Source organism: Capricornis sumatraensis, chromosome 3 (genome assembly GCF_032405125.1).
Source record: "Capricornis sumatraensis isolate serow.1 chromosome 3, serow.2, whole genome shotgun sequence".
In the NCBI taxonomy this organism is placed as follows: Eukaryota; Metazoa; Chordata; class Mammalia; order Artiodactyla; family Bovidae; genus Capricornis; species Capricornis sumatraensis.
This window is the reverse complement of record NC_091071.1, coordinates 5,487,567-5,512,076: the sequence shown is the minus strand read 5'-3', so window position 1 is coordinate 5,512,076 and position 24,510 is coordinate 5,487,567. Positions and strand designations below refer to the sequence as shown.

Sequence of the window (24,510 nt, the reverse complement as noted above, 5' to 3'; positions counted from 1 at the left end):
ATACTCGTGGCCTCTGTTTCCTACCGTATATCCTTTCTTGTACAGCAGGCTTCACCTAGTCTAATGTTTATACAGGGCAGTAGAGTGAATTAATGGTCCCAATTCTCCATCATTTCCTCTGTCCACTCCCTTTGCCGTTAACTCTGCGACGCCCTCCCATTCTGACTGGGGTTGGTCAGGTGGCTCACTTTGAACCTGTGGAATATTCACCAAATGTAATGCTAGCAGAGTTTTGAAAGTCACCCATGGGATTAGGCCTCTTGCTCATGGTATCTACCACTGCCTCGAGAAGCAGACATACGGAGATTGAGACACGTGAGGAGCATGTGTGGAGTTGAGTCTGTCCAGCCGCTTATCTAAGGCCAGCCTAGATCAGTCAACACCCAGATCACAGCAAGTCCAGCCAATATCAATAGATAAATATGCAGACACCGTGAACTTGGGCAAACTCTAGGAGATAGTGAGGGACAGGGAGGCCTGGTGTGCTATAGTCCATGGAGTGGCAAAGAGTCCAAAATGACTTAGCGACAGAACAACAACAAATGCAGACACCAGAGAAATAAGTGCTTGCTGTTAGTTTGGATTCTTTTCCACTGCACCACCTGGGAATGGAGGTAAATGATTTGATGCTTATGCTTTGGGAAAAACCTCCTGAGAAGTGGAGAGAAGACAATCATGCGAAGGCTTCACCCTCCCCCTCTCTCTCCAGGTATCATCACCCACCTTATTGGGGAAAGTCGCATCAATCTCCTCCTGCAGCTTCTGCTGGACCTCAGGGTGAGTGGCCAGTTCATATATAATGAAGGAAAGAGTACTGCTAGTGGTCTCATAGCCACCAAAAATAAAGCTAATACTTTGGGCCATGAGTTCTTGGTCAGAGAGAGCTAAAAAGAAAGTCAAGACATTTTAGGTAAAGCATGGCAACGTAAAAATCACAGTTTAGATGATGAGACATTCCAGTGAAACTCCCAAACCCCTAGGGGAGATCAGGTAAAAGTAATTTAGACTCAAACTGAGAGTGATTTCTACTCTGTGTCTGCCTCACAGAGCCGAGAAAAAGCCAAGGACTGTCTTAATTGAGCTTTTCCCAGGTCTATACTATTCTTGGCCCTCTGTTCCTGGCAATTCCACACCCCCACCAACACAGCTGGGTATTTCAAGAGATAGCACTTCTAACATTTACAGTGTTCTCAGCGTGTCCCTTAGAGAGCTGTAAAAGAACTTTAGCTCTAAGTAAAATGGAGCAGCATTCCCTTCTAGAATATTTTATTTTTTTAATATAAATTATTTATTTTAATTGGAGGTTAATTACTTTACAATATTGTATTGGTTTTGCCATACATCAGCATGAACCCACCACAGGTATACACGTGTTCCCCATCAAGACAGTGTTTCTTAATCAAAGGTGGTCATGCAAGTTTCATTCTTAGTGTCTTTTACATCCTTTTTTTTAAAAGAAAAGAAAGCTAGTCTTAAGGTGACTGTCACTTAATAGTTCATACACAGAGGATGAGTGTTATAGTTTTTTTTAAGTCATGAAGAACTTGAATATCAATTGATGTATAAGAACTTTATTTTTTTTGCTTTTATTTTTATTTATTAATTTTTTAAAAATGTTTATTTTCACTTTATTTTACTTTACAATACTGTGTTGGTTTTGGCATACATTGACATGAATCTGCCACCGGTGTACATGAGCTCCCAAACATGAATCCCCCTCCCACCTCCCACCCTACATTATCCCTCCGGATCATCCCCGTGCACCAGCCCCAAGCATCCTGCATCCTGCATCGAACATAGACTGGTGATTCGTTTTTTACATGATAGTATACATGTTTCAATGCCATTCTCCCAAATCATCACACCCTCTCCCTCTCCCTCAGAGTCCAAAAGTCCACTCTACACATCTGTGTCTCTTTTGCTGTCTTGCATACAGGGTCATCATTACCATCTTAATTAAAAGCTTCTGCACAACAAAGGAAAATATAAGCAAGGTGAAAAGACAGCCTTCTGAATGGGAGAAAATAATAGCAAATGAAGCAACTGACAAACAACTAATCTCAAAAATATACAAGCAACTTATGCAGCTCAATTCCAGAAAAATAAACGACCCAATCAAAAAATGAGCCAAAGAACTAAATAGACATTTCTCCAAAGAAGACATACGGATGGCTAACAAACACATGAAAAGATGCTCAACATCACTCATTATTAGAGAAATGTAAATCAAGACCACAATGAGGTACCACTTCACACCAGTCAGAATGGCTGCGATCCAAAAGTCTACAAGCAATAAATGCTGGAGAGGGTGTGGAGAAAAGGGAACCCTCTTACACTGTTGGTGGAAATGCAAACTAGTACAGACACTATGGAGAACAGTGCAGAGATTCCTTAAAAAATTGCAAATAGAACTGCCTTATGACCCAGCAATCCCACTGCTGGGCATACACACCGAGGAAACCAGAACTGAAAGAGACACATGTACCCCAATGTTCATCGCAGCACTGTTTATAATAGCCAGGACATGGAAACAACCTAGATGTCCATCAGCAGATGAATGGATAAGAAAGCTGTGGTACATATACACAATGGAGCATTACTCAGCCATTAAAAAGAATATATTTGAATCAGTTCTAATGAGATGGATGAAACTGGAGCTGATTATACAGAGTGAAGTAAGCCAGAAAGAAAAACACCAATACAATATACTAACACATATATATGGAATTTAAAAAGATGGTAATGATGACCCTGTATGCAAGACAGCAAAAGAGACACAGATGTGTAGAGAGGACTTTTGGCCTTCTAGAATACTTTAAATTATTCTAGTTAAGGTGCAGCTTGATTTAAGAGATTTATGATACTAAGGCTATATGATAGGGGAAATCGACTTATATTTTATCAAAACATTTCCAGGAACATGAGAGTACAATACTGGGCTACAGTTAAACTCTTGCTACTCACAGAGTGGTCCATGGACCAGCAGCATGAGCAGGATCCAGAAGCCTAATACAAATTCAGAACTATGGAAACAACATATGAACTCCAATCATGAGATGTGGAGATGTATGAACACAATGTAGCCTGAGAAGTATGGATTATGCCCTTGAGAATCATCAGGTAATACAAGACCTGGGGCACAAGCCTTCAAAGGGATGACCGAGATATGTATAGAAGCTACAGAAATCAACAAAAAGCTTAAAGAGTTGTGATGATCCTAGTCTAATCAGTGGCGTTAAAATAGCAGAAGAAAGAATGTGTGCATATAAGGACATAGGTCAATGTGAAATATAGAAAAATTAGGTCCAGAGAGTAGAATTAGCAATGCTGATTCAACTCCAGCCTGAAGGTCATCCTCTCAGTATACATCCCCTCTTTCTGTTCTTTATTCTTATCAAACAGCCCTGTGATTATACACTGGTCTCCATTTTTATTTTCTCCCGAGAGACCAAGCATGCTCAGGCTCTCAGCTATTTGATGGGACTGAAGTAGGACCTTTGTTACTTAGAGCACTCAACTCAACGTGGTACCTGCCCCAACCAACTGACTAACAATAAAAGCAATATAAAATGAGTGTAATAAAGATTTAGACAGTTCTAGTTCCCCAATGATGTTATGTGTGATGTTATCATGGATAAATTCAACCATCAAATTCATTCTCCAATTAGCATAAACCACAAAATACTCAAAGTTTAGAGTTGTGCTGTCTAACATATGAGTCTTCAAGTTTTAATTGATTAAAATTAAATACAACTTATCATTCAGGTTACAGTAGCACTAGTCACATGTCACGGGACTTCCCTGGTGGCTCAGAGAGTAAAGCGTCTGCCTACAATGCGGGAGACCCAGGTTCTGTCCCCAGGTTGGGAGGATCTCCTAGAGAAGGAAATGGCAACCCAATCCAGTATTCTTGCCTGGAAAATCCCATGGACAGAGGAGCCTGGTAGGCTACAGTCCATGGGTCGCAAAGAGTCAGACACAACTGAGTGACTTCACATTCACTCACTCAGTCTCATGTCAAATACTCAACAGAAACTTATGTCTAGTGATTACTATATTGAACAGAGCAGATATAGAATATATCCTTCATCACAGAACGTTGTACTGAATAATGTACTTGGAAAAATGATAAATGATAATAATAGATATAAGTAGGTGTACATACAAGAATAGACATATTGAGAATGGGCTGGAGTTTATCCCTGCTTTCAAGAACCAATTTTATAAAATTAATAATTTTGTGAGGTTATCACAAGTTATCACAAATTTTGTGAGGTTATCAATCCATTGGTAGCTTCAAATTAATCATGTATGAGTATTCATGTCATGGAATTAAAACACACCAGGGTCTTTTTGTTTGAGAGAGAGAGAACATGTTTATATCAGTGATTTGAGGTAGATATAGAAATCTTTTTTATTTTTACACCTGGGTAAAAGTAGTTGATGTTCTGAAAGTTGTCCACCGATTATCTAGAAGCAAAGAAACCCTAGAAGCAATGAGCATTTCGAAAATCCAAATTTTGGGTTCTAAATACCATTTCTCACTAAATGGAACCAGAACTTCTTAAAGAAATGGCTGATTCCAGGGGAAATAGAAGAGAAAGCTGGAATGCCTTGCATAAGGAAATGAGGAAGTTCTTGGAAAATGATAAATGAAAAGGATACAGGATGCCCTGAATACCACAGTGGTGGACACACATCATTATATATTTATCAAAACCCATAGAATGTACAATATCAAGATTGGGTCCAGGTGTGAACTATTGTCTTTGGGTGATAATAATGTATCAGTGTAGGTTCATTGATTATATATAACAAGTGTATCACTCCAGTATGGACTTCAGATATTGAGGAAGGCTATATGTAGGTGGGGGCAGAATGAATATTGGGAAACTCTGTACTCTTCAACCAAGATTTTTTAATTTATGCCAAAATAAAGTGGCCTATTGAAAACATTTTTCAGGAGAAAAAAGTAGTATGTATATAGGAGCCCACTTGAAAGGGCTCCAGTGGACAAACCTGAGCAAATCTGTAATCACAATGAAGAGTGATGTGAGAGAGTAAGATAGCTATTCATGAGATATACTGATATAAACAAATAAATGATTGGGGGAGAATGGAGAGCTCTCCCTATGAAACAACATCAGCTCATAAATACAGAAGAATGATGGGTTTAGAAAGGCATGTTTTAATCATCATAGTAACAATGGTTTCGGTCAAAAGCCATCCATGAATGGGTGACATCCATGAATGTCCAGTGGGTGACAACTTGAAGAGGAATAGAATATTTACAGCCTCAAAGTCTTCTCCCAGAAATTACGTGTTAACAACAAAGGGGAAAAAATAATACTTTACAGTAGAGTAAGCTGGTGAAAACAAGTTTAAAAGTGTTCCAAGTTAAGGTCACCAACACTGGGGCAATGTGCCCCCTGATGAATGAAGGGATAAAGCCTTGATGCAAATATTCAGACAGAGGTTCTGACTTGGTGGGTCTGGAGGAGCCTGAGAATTGATATTGGAACTAAGCTCCCCAGAGGTTCAGCTGTAGTGATCCACATCATAACTGACTTTTGGGCATGACATCCTTGTTATACTTGCCCTTCGAGCTCTGAACAAAGTTGTGCCTGCAAACTTCTAGGAAGTACCATGGTCTACTCTTTCTTTCTGCACAAGTGTCTTTCTTCAATTTGGCCTAAATTCCCATCTGCCTGGAAAACTTCCTGCACATTTTCAGAACTGCCCCCTACCTCTGCAGCTCCCCACTGTGGCCCCTCTGAAGCTCTCCTTGGTTACCTTTATGATTGTCTGTTTCTTTGGAATTCTGGGAGTTAATCATCAGCTGAAGAAAGTCCACACGTGGCTGTAAGCAAAAAGAATTTCTATGAAAGAAAGTTACTTGTGAAGTCATAGACAAATCAGGAGTGCAGTGTTTAACCTCTTTCCTGAGAGTATGGCCCCCTTAAAGAGCAGAAGTCTGACTAGTATTGCCTGAGTCTTCAGTGAACCAACATTCACCTACAGACCTTGGAGAACATGACGTTTCCCAGACAGAAACCCGCCATCATGTCAGTGCTTTCTGGTCCTCACTCTCTCTGATATTTGGTTTCTCTGGCTTTTGAAACAGCTTCCTTGCCAAAGAGTTGCCTGCTGTCTCTCCTGTCACACCTGTTTGTTCAGGAGAAACTCCATAACTTGGATCCTTCTTTTCCTTCCAATTTTAATTCCTAATGAATTACCACACAAATTAATCCCCTCACAGGTGCAAAGTATATTGGCAGCTGTTATAGAAGCATCTTCAGGGCCTTGACCCTTTTCAGTGACATCCTAGGTACAAAACCCTAGGTACAAGACCTGCAGACAAGCTTGTGTCTCAGGCCTCATGGAGGCAAAGGTGGGTTAAACAGCTTGCAGCCTCACAGCCCAGAGGAAACCCCTGCCCATGCCAGACTAGGAGAGGGCTGCAATTTAACACAGAAGTCACTCCACCAACTGACTGATGGGGCTTTCCATTGCACAATCTATAAAATAGGAGTCTTGGAATCAAAGTGGATTCTTTACCAGTGTAACATTGGGGAAATTACAATATCAGTAAAATCATTTTTAAACTAATTCTTATCCTTTAACAGTTTATTGAATGGAAGTGGTAAAGCTTTTATCTCAACAATATTCATGCAATGACATACTAATATGCATGCCTACAATTAAATTTAAACAACACTCTCTGGCTCATGTTCTTATTTCTTCCCCAACCTCCACCTTCCTCATCACTCCACAATGACATATTAATAACCCCCCAGTTCTAAAATCTATACTTCTCTACCTATCTTTTTAAAACTGCAGAGAAGTACACAAATCATATGTATGGAGGTAAATAAATTTTCAAAAAGTGAACACCCTCATGTAACCACCACCAGATTTTACCTTTTGAATATCTTTGAGGCGACTTTCTTTTATCTTTTTTACGGATGTTGCCAAAAAATTCACAGCAGTTTTTGGAAACATGCTGATATTTAATACTTCAAAGATTGGGATAAGGAATGGAAAGAGTGCTGAAGAGAAAACATAAAAGAAAAGCACAGTAAAAAAATCAAAATTTACACAGCAAGTATAATTTGCTCTATCTATCAGAGAAAGATCAGAATCACTTCCATTGTGACCTTTGCTCAGAATTCCAAGCCAGTGACTGAGCAAGGCCAAGTCCACTTATGGGGCCTTCACTATACTAGTGAAATCAGTAGTCCCTTCTGCCTTTTGGAATGATCAAGGAAACAGAATTATATTCCTTAAATTGGTAGTTTTTTAATCTATTTGATTAGAGTCTCTTTGGATAAACCACAATAGTCTGCTACTCTAATTAACCATTTCATTCAAAAAACAATTCAAGATAACAATTCAGAATAGAAATAAAACAGTATGCGTCTTTCAGCCATAATGGAATTAAATTAAAAATCAATAACAAAAATTGGGAAATTCACAAATAATGGAAATTAATACACTCCTAAATAACCAATGAGCTGTATACTATAAAAAAAATGAAACCAGGAATTACTTTGAAATAAAGAAAGATGAAACTATTACTTATGAAAATGAATGGAATATAGGAAAAACATTGCTCATGGAAAAGTTTAAAGCTATAAATGTCTACTTTTTAAAAAGAACAAAGATCTCAGGTCATGAACCTAACTTTCCACCCTAACTCACTGAAAAAAGAAGAGCAAATTCAACCTAAATCTAGATGAAAGAAGAAAGTAATAAAGACAAGAGCAGAAGCTAATGAAATAGAGACAATAAGCAACTTTGGAAAACTCAGCAGTGGCCACAGGACTGGAAAAGGTCAGTTTTCATTCCAATCCCAAAAAAAAGGCAATGCCAAAGAATGCTCAAAATACCTCACAATTGCACTCATCTCACACGCTGGTAAAGTAATGCTCAAAATTCTCCAAGCCAGGCTTCAGCAATACAGGAACCATGAACTTCCTGATGTTCAGGCTGGTTTTAGAAAAGGCAGAGGAACCAGAGATTAAATTGCCAACATCCACTGGATCATGAAAAAAGGAAGAGAGTTCCAGAAAAACATCTACTTCTGCTTTATTGACTATGCCAAAGCCTTTGACTGTGTGGATCACAATAAACTGTGGAATTTTCTTCAGGAGATGGGAATAACAGACCACCTGACCTGCCTCTTGAGAAACCTTTTAATCTTTTAATTTCATGCCTGCAACCACCATCTGCACATTTTGGAGCCCCCCAAAATAAAGTTTGACACTCTTTCCACTGTTTCCCCATCTATTTCCCATGAAGTGATAGGACCAGATGCCATGATCTTCGTTTTCTGAATGTTGAGTTTAAGCCAACTTTTTCACTTTCCTCTTTCACTTTCATCAAGAGGTTTTTTAGTTCCTCTTCGCTTTCTGCCATAAAGGTGGTATCTCCCGGCAATCTTGATTCCAGCTTGTGTTTCTTCCAGTCCAGCGTTTCTCATGATGTACCCTGCATATAAGTTAAATAAGCAGGGTGACAATATACAGCCTTGACGTACTCCTTTTCCTATTTGGAACCAGTCCGTTGTTCCATGTCCAGTTCTAACTGTTGCTTCCTGACCTGCATATAGGTTTCTCAAGAGGCAGGTCAGGTGGTCTGGTATTCCCACCTCTTGAAGAAAATTCCACAGTTTATTGTGATCCACACAGTCAAAGGCTTTGGCATAGTCAATAAAGCAGAAATAGATGTTTTTCTGGAACTCTCTTGCTTTTTCCATGATCCAGTGGATGCTGGCAATTTGATCTCTGGTTCCTCTGCCTTTTCCAAAACCAGCTTGAACATCAGGAAGTTCATGGTTCCTGTATTGCTGAAGCCTGGCTTGGAGAATTTTGAGCATTACTTCATTAGCATGTGAGATGAGTGCAGTTGTGCAGTAGTTTGAGCATTCTTTGGGTAGTATACTCATTTTTACTATACTGATTCTTATAATTCAAGAACATAGTATATTTCTTCCTCTATTTGTGTCATCTTTGATTTCTTTCATCACTGTTTTTTAAATTTTTCCTTTACTTTAGCTGACTCTGATTTTAGTTTTTTAATATAAATTTATTTATTTTAATTGGAGGCTAATTACTTTACAACATTGTATTATTTTGCCATACATTGACATGAATTCCCCATGGGTATACATGTGTTCCCCATCCTGATCCCCCCCTCACCTCCCTCCCCATACCATCCCTCTGGGTCATCCCAGTGCACCAGCCGCGAGCATCCTGTATCATGCATCGAACCTGGACTGGAGATTTGTTTCACATATGATAATATACATGTTTCAATGCCATTTTCCCAAATCATCCCACCCTCACCCTCTCCCACAGAGTCCAAAAGACTGTTGTATACATCTGTGTCTCTTTTGATGTCTCGCATACAGGGTTATTGTTACCATCTTTCTAAACTCCATATATATGTGTTAGTATATTGTATTGGTGTTTTTCTTTCTGGTTTACTTCACTCTGTATAATAGGCTCCATTTTCATCCACCTCATTAGATCTGATTCAAATGTATTCTTTTTAATGGCTGAGTAATACTCCATTGTGTATATGTACCACAGCTTTCTTATCCATTCATCTGCTGATGGACATCTAGGTTGCTTCCATGTCCTGGCTATTATAAACAGTGCTGTGATGAACATTGGGGTACACATGTCTCTTTCAATTCTGGTTTCCTCGGTGTGTATGCCCAGCAGTGGGACTGCTGGGTTGTATGGCAGTTCTATTTCCAGTTTTTTAAGGAATCTCCACACTGCTCTTCATAGTGGCTGTACTAGTTTGCATTTCCACCAACAGTGTAAGAGGGTTCCCTTTTCTCCACACCCTCTCCAGCATTTATTGCTTGTAGACTTTTGGATTGCAGCCATTCTGACTGGCGTGAGATGGTACCTCACTGTGGCTTTGATTTTCATTTCTCTGATAATGAGTGATGTTGACCATCTTTTCAACATCATCAGTGTTTTACAGTTTTCTGTATACAGGACTTTTGTTTCTTTGGGTAAATTTATTCCTAACTATTTTATTCTTTTTGTTTCAAGATGAATGGGATTGTTTCCTTAATTTCCCTTTCTGATTTTTCGTTGTTAGTATATAGGAATGCAAGGGATTTCTGTGAATTAATTTTATATCCTGAGACTTTACTATATTCATTTCTGGTGGCATCTTTAGGGTTTTGTATGTAGAGAATCATGTCATCTGTAAACAGTGTGAATTTTACTTCTTCTTTTCCAATCTGGATTCCTTTTATTTCTTTTTCTTCTCTGATTGCTGTGGCTAGGATTTCCAAAACTGTGTTGAATAGTAGTGGTGAAAGTAGAGACCCTTGTCTTATTCCTGATTTTAAAGGAAACGCTTTCAAAGCAATCTTGAGAAAGAAGAATGGAACTGAAGGAATCAACCTTCCTGACTTCAGACTATACTGAAAGAAGGTGAGAGTATTAGTTGCTCAGTCCTGTCTGACTTTATGTGGCTCCATGGTGTATAGTTTTGCTAGGCTTCTTTGTCCATGGGGTTCTCCAGGCAAGAATACTGGAGTGGGTTGCCATTTCTTGCACCAGGGGATCTTCCCAACCCAGGAACTGAACCCAGGTCTCCTACATTGTATGCAGAGTCTTTCCTGTCTAAGCCACCAGAGAAGACTATACTACAAAGCTACAGTCATCAAGACAGTATGATACTGGCACAAAGATAGAAATCAATGTAGATCAATGGAGCAAATTAGAAAGTCCAGAGATATATCCATGCACCTATGGACAACTTATCCATGCACCTATGGACAACTTAGAAGAAGGCAATGGCACCCCACTCCAGTACTCTTGCCTGGAAAACCCCATGGATGGAGGAGCCTGGTAGGCTACAGTCCATGGGGTCGTGAAAAGTCGGACACAACTGAGCGACTTCATTTTCACTTTTCACTTTCATGCATTGGAGAAGGAAATGGCAACCCACTCCAGTGTTCTTGCCTAGAGAATCCCAGGGATGGCGGAGCCTGGTGGGCTGCCATTATGGGGTCTCACAGAGTGAGACACGACTGAAGCGACTTAGCAGCAGCAGCAGCAGCATAGACAACTTATCTTTGACAAAGGAGGCAAAAATATACCATGGAGAAAAGACAGTCTCTTCAACAACTGGTGGTGGGAAAACTGGTTCACTATGTGTAAAAGAGTGAAACTAGAACACTTTCTAACACCATACACAAAAATAAACTAAAAATGTATGAAAGGCCTAAATATAAGACCAGAAACTATAAGTAGAGGAAAACAAAGGCAGAACACTCTCTGTCATAAATCACTCCAAGATCCTCTATGACTGGCCTCCAAGAGTAATGGAAATAAAACCAAAAATTAACAAATGGAACTTAATTAAACTTAAAAACTTTTGCAAATGAAGGAAACTATAATGAAGGTGAAAAGACAGCCCTCAGAATGGGAGAATATAATAAAAGCAAATGAAGCAACTGACAAATAATTAATCTCCAAAATATACAAGCAGCTCATGCAGCTCAATATCAGAAAAATGAAGAACCCAATCAAAAACTGGGCAAAAGAATAAAATAGTTAGGAATAAATTTACCTAAACAGACATTTCTCCAAAGAAGACATACAGATGGCTAATAAAACATGAAAGGATGTTGAACTTCACTCATTATTAGAGAACTGTAAAGCAAAACCACAATGAGGTATCATCTCACACCAGTCAGAATATCCATTATCAAAAAGTCTACAAACAATAAAGTTGGAGAGGGTGTGGAGAAAAGGAAACTGTCATAAACTGTTGGTGGGAATGCAAACTGGTCTAGCCACTGTGGAGAACAGTGTGGAGATTCCTTTAAAACTGAAAATAGAATTGCCATACCACCCAGCAATCCCACTTCTGGGCATACAACCCAAGGAAACAAGAACTACCCCAATGTTCATGGCAGCACTATTTACAATAGCTAGGACATGGAAGCAACCTAGATGTCCATCGGCAGAAGAATGGATAAGGAAATTATGGTACATATACACAATGGAATATTACTTACTATAAAAAGAAATTCATTTGAGTCAGTTATAATGAGGTGGATGATCCTGGAACCTATTATACAAAGTGAAATAAGTCAGAAAGAGAAAGAAACATACTGTATATTAATGTATATATATGGAATTTAGAAAGAAGGTACCGACAATTTTACATGCAGGGTGGCAAAGGAGGCAGATGTAGAGCAGAGACTTTAGGACCCAGTGGGAGAAGGCAAGGGTGGGATGATTTGAGAGAATAGCACTGAAACATGTACATTATCATATGTAAAACAGATGACCAGTGCAAGTTTGATGCATGAATCAGGGCACCCAAAGCTGGTGCTCTGGTACAACCCAAAAAGATAGGGTACAGAGAGGTGTAGGAGGAGGATTCAGTATGGGGTGGACACATGTATCCCTGTGGCCGATTCATATTGATGGATGACAAAAACCTCACAATATTGTAAACTAATTATCCTCCAATTAAAATTAATTAATTAATTGGAAAAAATATTAAACAGAAACTACTCAAAAAGAAATAGACAATGTGAATAGACCTATAAGAAATATAAAGTTTGATTTGATAATCAAGAAGCTACCCACAATTTGACAATGAAAAGCTCAGGTGCACATGGTTTCAATGCTGAATACTACTCAAATATTTAAAGAATTAATATCAATTTTTCACTAACTCATCTAACAAATAGAAGATGACAGAATACTTTGAAAGTCATTCTTCAGGATCAGTATTAACCTGGTGTGAGAAACAGAGTAAGATACTAGAGGAAAAAAAAAAACAACAGATCAATGTAGCTTACGACCATGGATACACAAATCCTCAAGAAAATACTAGCAAACTGAACCTACTAATATATACAAAGATGTATACATCATATATAAGTACACTTTGTCCCAGGAATGCAAGGTTATATAATATGCCTTTTCAACAGAGTTAAAAACAATGACCACACAATTATCTAATATGTGCATAAGAAGCATGTGACAAAAATCCAATACACACTTGTGATTAAAAAAACTCTCAGAAAACAGGAACAGAAGGGTCTTTCATCAACTTGATAAAAGGAATCTATGAAAAACCCATAGTTAACAACTTAAGTAAACCCATAGTTAACACTAATACTTAATATGAAAAACTGGATGGTTTCTCTAACATTAAGTGTAAGACAAGGAAGCCTTTTTCACCACTTCTACCCAAAACTAGCAGATTCATGTTGATATATGGCAAAACCAATACAATATTGTAAAGTAATTAACCTCCAATTAAAATAAATAAATTTATATTTAAAAAAAGAATAGGACAAGGAAGACTTTTCACCACTTCCACTCAAAACTGTACCTGACATTCTAACCAGAAGAATTAATCAAGAAAATTAAATAAAACATATCCATATAGGAAATGAAGACTAAAATTCTATCATCAGATAACATGATCTTGTACACAGTGAATCCTAAGGAAGTCACTAAAAACCTATTAGAACTAATAAACAAGTTCAGCCAGGTTTCAAGATACAAGATCAAAATACAAAATCAATTGTATTTCTGTACATTGCAAAAAAATAATCTGAAAGTCACATTGAAAAAACACTCCATTTATAACATCAAAAAGAATAGAACAAGTAGGAATAAAATAAAAGATGTAAAATTTACACTCTGAAGACCACAAAACCTCATTGAACTAAATTAAAGATGTAAGTAAATAAAAAACATCCCATGTTCGTGAATTAGAACATTTACATTGTCAAGATGGCAAATTGACTGATATAAGGCACTTCCTTTCAGAACTCTAGCTGACCTCTTTGAAGAAATTAACTATCTTAGATTAAATTTATATGAAATTGCAAGGGGCTCATAGAAGATGAAACATTCCTGAAAAAAAAAAAAGTTATAAAGACTCACATTTCCTGATTTTAAGACTTACCATAAAGCTACATTATTAATCAAGGCAAAGTGGTTCTGGCCTAAGGATGGATATACAGATTCATGGAACAGAGTTTTGAGTACAGAAATAAGCCCACATGCCTATGGTCAACTGAACACTGAAAATGTTTCTAAGACCACTCAATGGAGACAAAACAGTCTTTTCAATAAGTGGTGCTGAGACAACAGGATAGCTATAAGCAAATTACACCAGGAGTATTGATTTAAGTAATAACTGAAATTTGTACCTTTTGACCACCATCATCCAATTCTATCTCCCAAACCCTATCTTTGGTAACCAAAACTCTGACATCGTTTTTCTATGTGTTTGGATTTCTTCCTTTGATTCAACATGTGTTTGTCTTTCTCTGTCTGACTTATCTCACTAAGCATAATACCCTCCATTGAGGTCCAGACACATTGCTGCAAATGGCAGGATTTCCTTCCTTTTCACGGCTGAATAGTATTCTGTTGTGTGTGTGTGTGTGTGTGTGTGTGTGTGTGTGTACACACTACATTTTCCCTCTACATTTATCCATCTGTGGACACTTAGGTTGTAAAAATCATTCTATTGTATATTTTAAATCAGTGAATTGATGTATTCAATTATATCTCAATAAACTTGTGAAAAAGAAGGAAGGGAGGGAGGGAAGGAGGAAGAGGGGAAGAAAGAACAAGAGGGAAGAAGGGACGGAGGGAGAAATACAGAAAAAGAAATGTAGTAGGACACTCACCTACTGAGAGAAGAAATGGATCGAGGATATCAAATCTTAAGAGCTTCTTGGCATTCTCCACAAACGGATCTTGTGGGTTGCCGAGGGAATCAATATTCACTCCAAATGATGTGCTAGTAATCACATCCATGCTGTAGGCCCCAAAGACGCTGAGTAGAGAAAGATAAACACAGACAGTTACAATAGGGACCAGCTGACTATCCATATCCAACAGAGTCAACAAGAAAATCATATAAAATCAGATGCCCAGGCAAGACAGGTCAAGAGCCACACTCTCTGAGAACCACCTGCTGGATCACGGAAGACTGTCTGCCACTATCACTCACTCCTGAGGTGTGAATGATGCAACTGCCCCTGTGCTGGGGGGATGGGAACACTAAGACAAGTTAGACGCCCCCACTGCCAAACTCAAGGAGCTCAGTCATAAAAGGATAGAACCCATAATCAGACAAAGGACAGTAGTGTGCTTTGACTATGGGCAATAAAAGGTGTATGAGGACTGTGTCTGAGCAGAGCAAAGGGAGTAAATTCACTCTTCCTGGGGAGTCAAGAAAGGGGACATTGATCTGGGTCTCAGCTCACCACAGAACCTGTGCTCAGAGCTGATTCCCTTTTAGAGCAAAACCAGAGTTGACATACAGTATCACATTAATTACAGGTGTAGAAGAGCGATTTTAAATACTCCATTTAAAGTTATTATTAAATATTGAATAGATTCCTTGTTATGTATCTATCCCTGTGGCACAGTTATGTTATACATTGTCGTTTGTGCCTTTTAATCCTCTATCCTATCGTGCACTCCCCTTCCTACTTCCCACTGGTAACCACCACTTTGTTTTCCACACTGTGAGTCTGTTTCTGTTTTGTTATATTGATATTTATTAATTTTATTTTTAGATTCCATGTATAAATGATAACATACCACATTTGTCATTCTCTGTCTAACTTACTTCATTAGGCATAATACCCTCTAGGTCCATGCATGTTGTAAACGGCACAGTCTCATTCTTTTTATGGCTCAGTAATGTCTCTGGTGGGTGTGTGTGCATACAGCCATGCGGCACATCTTTAAGCGTTCATCCACTGACAGATACTTATGTTGCTTCCGTATCTTGGCTGCTGTAAGTAAAGCTGATATAAACACTGGGGTGCATGTACCTTTTCAAATTAGTGTATTCATTTTCACTGGATGTATACCCAGGGTGGGATTGCTGGATCATATGACAGTTCTTAGCTTCCTGGGTGGCTCAGTGGTAAAGAAACTGCCTGCAATGCAGGAGATTTGGGTTCGATCCCTGGGTCAGGAAGATCCCCTGCAGAAGGGAATGGCTACCCAATCCAGTATTCTTGCCTAGGAAGTCCCATGGACACAGGAGCCTGGCGGGCTACAGTCTGTGGGGTCACAGAGAGTGGGACATGACGGAATACAGACAATAGTTCTCTTTAAGCTTTTGGAGAAACCTCCATACGGTTTCCCACAGTGGCTGCATCAATCAACAGTCCACCAACCTTGTACCAGGGTTTCCTTTCCTCCATATCCTCACCCAAACTTACAGGTTTTGGATGATTTTGTGATTTTGATATGCATTTCTCTGATGATTTGCAATGTTGAACATCTTTTCAACTGTATATCTTCCCTTGAAACAATGTCTATTAAGATCTTCTGCCCATTTTTTCATTGGGTTGTTTGTTATTTAGATATTGAGTTGTATGAGACATTTACATATTTTGGATACTAATCTCTTATCATCACATCATTTGCAAATTACTTCTCCCATCCATTTACAAGGCTGTCTTTTCATCTTATCAATATTTTACTTTACTGTGTAAAAGACTTTTAAGTTCAATTAGATAAAAGTAAAAAATTAGGAAAGTAGGGAAAACCACTAGACCATTCAGGTATGACCTAAATCAAATCCCTTATGATTATACAGTGGAAGTGAGAAATAGGTTTAAGGGACTAGATATGATAGATAGAGTGCCTGATGAACTATGGACGGAGGTTTGTGACATTGTACAGGAGACAGGGATCAAGACCAATCCCATGGAAAAGAAATGCAAAAGAGCAAAATGGCTGTCTGGGGAGGCCTTACAAATAGCTGTGAAAAGAAGAGAAGTGAAAAACATAGGGGAAAAGGAAAGATATAAGCATCTGAATGCAGAGTTCCAAAGAATAGCAAAAAGAGATAAGAAAACCTTCCTCAGTGATCAATGCAAAGAAATAGAGGAAAAGAACAGAATGGGAAAGACTAGAGATCTCTTCAAGAAAATTAGAGATACCAAGGGAACATTTCATGCAAAGATGGGCTCGATAAAGGACAGAAATGATATGGACCTAACAGAAGCAGAAAATATTAAGAAGAGGTGGCAAGAATACACAGAAGAAATGTAAAAAAAAGATCTTCATGACCCCGATAATCATGATGGTGTGATCAATCATCTAGAGCCAGACATCCTGGAATGTGAAGTCAAGTGGGCCTTAGAAAGCATCACTACGAGCAAAGCTAGTGGAGGTGATGGAATTCCAGTTGAGCTATTTCAAATCCTGAAAGATGATGCTGTGAAAGTGCTGCATTCAATATGCCAGCAAATTTGGAAAACTCAGCAGTGGCCACAGGACTGGAAAAGGTCAGTTTTCATTCCAGTTCCAAAGAAAGGCAATGCCAAAGAATGCTCAAACTACCACACAATTGCACTCATCTCACACACTAGTAAAGTAATGCTCAAAATTCTCCAAGCCAGCCTTCAGCAATACGTGAACCGTGAACTTCCAGATATTCAAGCTGGTTTTAGAAAAGGCAGAGGAACCAGAGATCAAATTGCCAACATCCACTGGATCATGGAAAAAGCAAGAGAGTTCCAGAAAAACATCTACTTCTGCTTTATTGACTATGCCAAAGCCTTTGAATGTGTGGATCACAATAAACTGTGGAATTTTCTTCAAGAGGTGGGAATACCAGACCACCTGACCTGCCTCTTGAGAAACCTATATGCAGGTCAGGAAGCAACAGTTAGAACTGGACATGGAACAACAGACTGGTTCCAAATAGGAAAAGGAGTACGTCATCACTGTATATTGCTGCCCTGCTTATTTAACTTATATGCAGAGCACATCATGAGAAACGGTGGGCTGGAAGAAGCACAAGCTGGAATCAAGATTGCCGGGAGAAATATCAATAACCTCAGATATGCAGATGACACCACCCTTATGGCAGAAAGTGAAGAGGAACTAAAAAGCCTCTTGATGAAAGTGAAAGAGGAGAGTGAAAAAGTTGGCTTAAAGCTCAACATTCAGAAAACTAAGATCATGGCATCTGGTCCCATCACTTCATGGGAAATAGATGGGGAAACAGTGGAAACAATGTCAGATTTATTTTGGGGGGCTCCAAAACCACTGCAGATGGTGATTGCAGCCATGAAATTAAAAGATGCTTACTCCTTGGAAGGAAAGTTATGACCAACCTAGATAGCATATTCAAAAGCAGAGACATTACTTTGCCAACAAAGGTCTGTCTAGTCAAGGCTATGGTTTTTCCTGTGGTCATGTATGGGTGTGAGAGTTGGACTGTGAAGAAAGCTGAGCACTGAAGAATTGATGCTTTTGAACTGTGGTGTTGGAGAAGACTCTTGAGAGTCCCTTGGACTGCAAGGAGATCCAAGCAGTCCATTCTGAACGAGATCAACCCTGGGATTTCTTTGGAAGGAATGATGCTGAAGCTGAAACTCCAGTACTTTGGCCACCTCATGCGAAGAGTTGACTCATTGGAAAAGACACTGATGCTGGGAGGGATTGGGGTCAGGAGGAGAAGGGGACGACAGAGGATGAGATGGCTGGATGGCATCACCGACTCGATGGACATGAGTTTGAGTGAACTCTGGGAGTTGGTGATGGACAGGGAGGCCTGGCGTGCTGCAATTCATGGGGTTGCAAAGAATCGGACATGACTGAGCGACTGAACTGAACTGAAAAATTTAGGTCATTTGTTTACTTTTGCTCTTGTTTTCTTTGCCTTAAGAGTTAAATCCGAAAACATGTTGTTATGATTTATGCCAAAGAGCATTCTGCCTATTGTTTCTTCTATGTTTTTATGGTTTCCAGACTTACACTTAGATCTTTAATTCATTTTGAGTTAGTTTTTCTATTGGGTATGAGAAAATGTTCTATTTTCATTCTTTACATGTAGTTGTCCAGTTTTCCCAGTACACTTATTGAAGAGACTGTCTTTTCTCCATTGTGTATTCTTGCTTTCTTTATCATAGATTAATTGACTCTAAGTATATGAGTTTATTTTGGGCCTATCAATTTTATTCAATTGATATGTGTCTCTTTTGTGCCAGTACTCTCTAAAATCAAGAACAAGACATGGATGCCCACTCTTTCCACTTCTATTCAATATACTATGGGAAGTCCTAGCCACAGGAATCAGACAAGAAAAAGAAATAAAGGGCATCCTAATTGGAAGGGAACATGTGAAACTATTACTATTTGCAGATGAAATAATATTTTATATAGGCAACCCGGAAGTTCTACCAAAAATCTACAATAAATAAATTCAGTAAAGTGACAGGTACATGATTAATTTGTAGACATCTGGGACTTTTCTATATGGTAATAAAGAACTATCAGAAACAGGAAATAATAAAACATTTCTGTTTAAAATCACATTAAAAAGAATAAGACACTGAGGGATAAATTTAACCAGGGAGGTAAAAGACCTATACTATGAAAACTATAAAACAATGAAGGAAAGTGAAGGTGATACAAAGAAATGGAAAGATATCTCCTGTACATGGATTGGGACAATTAATATTGCCTAAATGTCCATGTTACCCAAAGCAATCTATAGATCTAGCATGATCCCTATCAAAATACCTGTGTTACTTTACATAGAACTAGAACAAATAATCCTCAAATTTATATGGAACCATACAAGACTATAAATAGCCAAAGCAATCTTGGAAAAAAACAACAGAGATGGAGGCATCATGCTCCCTGACTTAAGACCAAACTGTATTTTTGTCTCCCAGAATACCCAAGGTGACACTTAATCAGATAAGTTAATCCTGGCTCATGTACACAGAAGATACCTTCTGATATTTTCATGAGCCAACACTCATTCTTGCCTGGCCGGCCAGTCGGAGTTGTAACACCATACACCTACTCCTGTCTGGTCACTAGAGTAACTCAGCAGTAGGAAGTTGGCTCCAAGGCACGAAACACAAGGGTCTCCGTGGAGCCCAGAGGACCAGCAGCTTCACCCCTACTTACTCTTTCATGTTGACGGACGTGCCTTTCTCTGCTTCCTTCCTCAGGTTCCTCACCAACACATCTCCATACTTCCCAATGATAGGGAACATCTAGACACAAAACACAACAGCACTGGAAGTTAAATGTGGAGACTCAAGCTTTAGAAGAACCTGGTTTTCAGGGGCATGGAGGCATAAGTGACATTTTATTATGAATCTGATGAGGTCTCTTTTAGGATATGAAGATAAAAACCATTTTAGGAAACTCAAATTTGGCACACCACTCCTTGGACAGGGATATGAATTTATTTTCTATCCTAATATTTAAGCTACTCATGGAAAACTCTCTTCTTTTCTTACCTCCTTGAGCTTCCCACTGGTGAAGGTTGGAGACAGCACTGTCCGTATTCTCTTCCATTGTTCATCCTCAGCCGCAGAAACAGCATTTTTCATAATTCCCATTGGACCAAAAACCTAGAGTTGAAAGCAAATTTAACCCTACCTAAGTGTTGGAAGTCTCAACAGTTGTGGGAAATGTGTTAATAATTTGGGAACAATGTATTCAACAAATCTTTAGTGACTATCTACGTAGTACCAGGCCCTGTGCTACACACACAATTAACATTTATCCTGAATGTCTAGGTTCCTGTGAATGTGGAAGAGACATTCAGCCACTTGATGTGTTTCCAGCCTTCATATTCCAATCTCTTTTTAAATGCAAATGACCCATGTAGTACAGAAAGGGTTCTTCCAGGGGGATAGAAGGGAATAACATCTAGTTCATCTTCCTGGGCTATGCAGAGAAGAAAGGGATTGGTGACAGCCAGCCAGACAGCCTTGGCAGACTGCATTTTGCCTCAGATTACTTCTGTCTTTACATATATTTACAGCCTGATCATGAAGAAGGCAATGGCACCCCACTCCAGTACTCTTGCCTGGAAAATCCCATGGACGGAGGAGCCTGGTGGGCTGCAGTCCACGGGGTCACTAAGAGTCGAACATGACTGAGTGACTTCACTTTCACTTTTCACTTTCATGCTTTGGAGAAGGAAATGGCAACCCACTCCAGTGTTCTTGCCTGGAGAATACCAGGGATGGTGGAGCCTGGTGGGCTGCCGTCTATGGGGTCACACAGACTCGGACACGACTGATGCGACTTAGCAGCAGCAACAGCCTGATCAACTGGAGAAAGGAATGTGCTGACATGGTCAGGGCTTTTTAAGAAGTACTAATTATGCAAAATTTTATGAATCTACCTCATATTCTGAAAAAAAATTGCACAATGACATGGAAAATATTTTCCCCTACATTTTCCCCCAGGAATGGAAAGGAGAAGACAATTCTATTTCTCAGCTTGGGAGAGACATATGAAGCCAGCCTGTTTGAAAACTTCCTCAATCTTTCAAATTTATATTTTGTTTTAAAATAGATTGCTCCAATACTCATTCATGATAAAACTCACAAAACAAGAAGACAAAGAAATTTCCTCAACTTGATAAAGAGCATCTACAAAAAGACCTACAGCTAATAGCATTTTAATGATGAAATACCAAAGTGACATCTTCAAGACAGGAGACTCAGCACCAGAGTGGAGACTCCAGATTTTGTTGTCTCACAATTAGACAGCTCACCATAAATGAAAATAGGTCTAAGAAGCGTCAGCAATGCAACAGAGCACACTTGAAAATAGCTCACAAAAAGAGTAAGAAGAGTTGCATTTTGTTTGCATTATCCCTTCCCCTAGGCCAGCACTGCTCAGCAGCAAGAGGAAATTCCCCAGCCTGAGACATTTTCCCTTACTGGAAAAAAAAAACGAAAAGACTAAAAGAGACAACAGGATCAGTGACCAGTTTCTCCAGCCTTTCAGAACATTGCACAAATGACCTGCTTTGCTTTCACCCCACCCAGAGACGGGCAGAGCCAAGACATCTAGAGACAACTAGGAACAAAGAAGCAGGGCAGGGACTACCAGTGTCAACCACGCAGCAGGAGTGACTATGGTTCTCTGTACCCTGCTCTGCAGAAAAACCCAGAAACTTTGCTATAATGAAACCAAGTGCCAGCATAGTCACTGGAAAACCTCTGAAAATTTTGGTGCTGATCACTCTCCCGGGTTCTACGTTAGCAGACTCCAATTGCCTAAGTCCTGCCTTTCCCCTCAACCCCCAAAAGAGCTGCTCCAGCCAGTGACGTCCTGAGACCCAGGATCCACACCAGCTGCCAGTCCTGATCTTTTGGGCTGGACATGTGCAAAACCCCGTCCCAGACCCCTGCAGCTGCTCAGGTGTCTACAGTACATCAGTGGAAAGCAGCACGTATCATGTGCTTCCGTAGCTACACAAACACACACACACACACCTGTCTCTAACTATCTATCTGTCATCTGTCTATATCATCTGGCCTGTTATCATCTATCTACATACAAAAGTGTGGATTTACACTGATAATTCAGCTGGTGGCTCCACAAGGTTTAGTCAAGTTTCTCAGTCTCTGAACCTGTGACTTCTTCTCCAGTGGTGAGAATGCCAGCTTCCATCATCCTTTCTATATTATTACTTGATCAATCCTCCTTTATGGAGCAAATCCACAATCCATCCCTTTCCACTCACAATGCCCTCTCACCCTATGAGCCACCACCACAAGTGAGTATTTTGGGCTCCCTTACCAGTGAAAGTGAAAGGGGCTTCCCTGATAGCTAAGTTGGTAAAGAATCTGCCTGCAATGCAGTAGACGTTGGTTCGATTTCTGGGTCAGGAAGATCCCCTGAAGAAGGGAAAGGCTACCCACTCCAGGATTCTTGGGCTTCTCTTGTGGCTCAGCTAGTAAAGAATCTGCCTGCAATGCAGGAGACCTGGGTTGAATTCCTGGGTTGGGAAGATCTCCTGGAGTAGGAAAAAGCTACCCACTCCAGTACTTTGGCCTGAAGAATTCTATGGACTCTATAGTCCATGGGGTCTCAGCATGTCGGACATGACTGAGCTACTTGCACTCTCACTTCAGTGCCCGGCTGCCATCCCCGTGGACACCTCCCCCCTCCCCACTCAGTCTCTGACTTGGAGCCACTGTTCTCCTTCTCTGGCCCCACCCCTTGATGTGTGAGGCTCCCCACCTACTGTGGCCCCTCTTTGGGTTTAGGACTGGAATGTCTAGGAAGAGATGTCAGGCAGGGGAAGGAGAGGGGAGGGAAGGGGCAGGAAAGGGAAAGGAAGAGCCATGTGCAGCTTCTGATCCCGCTGAAACTGACCAGTGCTTGTAGCCTTTCTCCCAATCAACTGATCAATCAGCCACCTTTAATTTCACATTCATGGTGTTAAGGCAGTTGCATGAACCCTACTCTACTGCCTCCAGCCCCACTAGAGCTGCCCAGTTAGTGCCACTGCTGATGCTACAAGACCCAGGGTCCACACCAGCAGCCAATCTTTTTTGATGTGCATGTGCAAAACACCATCAGGGGCCCCTGCAGATGCTCAGATGCCTAAAGCCAGTCCTTACTACTGTCACTCGACTGCACTGACACACCTGCCCACAGCTAACCTCTGCAGCCACACACCTGCACACTGCCAGGCTCAAGCCTGAGCACAGCAATGAAGAACCAGCACAGCTAAAAATACAATAAATAAATATTAAATAAATAAATTACTTTAAATGGATAGTCTTTCCATAAATGGTGCTGGAGCAAATCAGACATTTAGATGCCAAAAAAAAAAAAACACTTAACCTCACATGTTGCACAGAAACTAATACAAAATGGATTATAGACTTAAAGGTAAAACATAAAATGATTTAATGCTTAGGGACAAAATAGGAGAAAATCTGCAATGCCTAAGATATTTTGGATTTGACAACAAAGGCAAAATCCATAAAAGGGAAAACTGATAAATCTCTCATCAAAATTTAAAGAGCAGTATTTGCTATGCTAAAGATCCTGATAAGAGGAAAAAACAAGCTACTTGCCACAAATATAAAAAAACAGCAAGAAGGAGCCTTGTAGGGATGGAACAGTTCTGTACATTGATTGTCGTGGTAGCTACAAAATCTACATCTAGGACTCATTTTCATAGAGCAAAACATACACAATGAGTGAGCATGAAACTGAAGAAATCACAATAAGCTCTGTGCATAGTATGAATGTCAATTTTCTGCTTTGAAATTGTAGTCTAATTAATCAGTGTATTGCCATTGGAGGAATCAGGATGAAAGGTACATGACATCCAGCCTCTCTGTGTTTTTCTGTTTTGACAACATCTTGTTAATTTATAACATACTTCAAAATGCATATCTAATACGCAAATTGCAAATTTAAAAAAATGGATGCCTACCCTCCGGTTTGTGAAGACAGAATAACATTCTTTCACTAGTACTGTTTTGATCATGTCTGGATCTGTGATAACCAACAGAGGATGTTTGCCTTCAAAAATCCTGTGTAGAGAAAACAGAGCTGATTAAAATTAAGGAGCCATTTTCTGCAGCTGGAGCCATACCTAGAAGTCCAGATATTTATCTTAACATTACATAATCCATCCTTCTAAGATCATCATTAAAAGTACCATGAAAACACT

General features: G+C 39.6%; 2 protein-coding genes across 2 annotated transcripts in view; one reads left to right on the top strand and one right to left on the bottom strand.

Moving 5' to 3' along the window:
* Positions 1-24,510, top strand: part of ZNF3 (zinc finger protein 3) — a 527,297-nt gene that overhangs the window by 296,518 nt on the left and 206,269 nt on the right. The window lies entirely within an intron of this gene.
* The window catches only part of LOC138076619 (cytochrome P450 3A24-like), a 39,791-nt gene that overhangs the window by 6,833 nt on the left and 8,448 nt on the right, over positions 1-24,510 (bottom strand). Inside the window, exons 4-10 of the mRNA XM_068968869.1 lie at positions 24,271-24,370; positions 20,312-20,425; positions 19,974-20,062; positions 14,705-14,853; positions 6,922-7,049; positions 5,794-5,860; positions 724-884 (exon numbers count right to left, since the gene is read on the bottom strand). Coding sequence (XP_068824970.1) covers positions 724-884; positions 5,794-5,860; positions 6,922-7,049; positions 14,705-14,853; positions 19,974-20,062; positions 20,312-20,425; positions 24,271-24,370 — 808 coding nt within the window. The remainder of the gene's footprint in view (positions 1-723; positions 885-5,793; positions 5,861-6,921; positions 7,050-14,704; positions 14,854-19,973; positions 20,063-20,311; positions 20,426-24,270; positions 24,371-24,510) is intronic.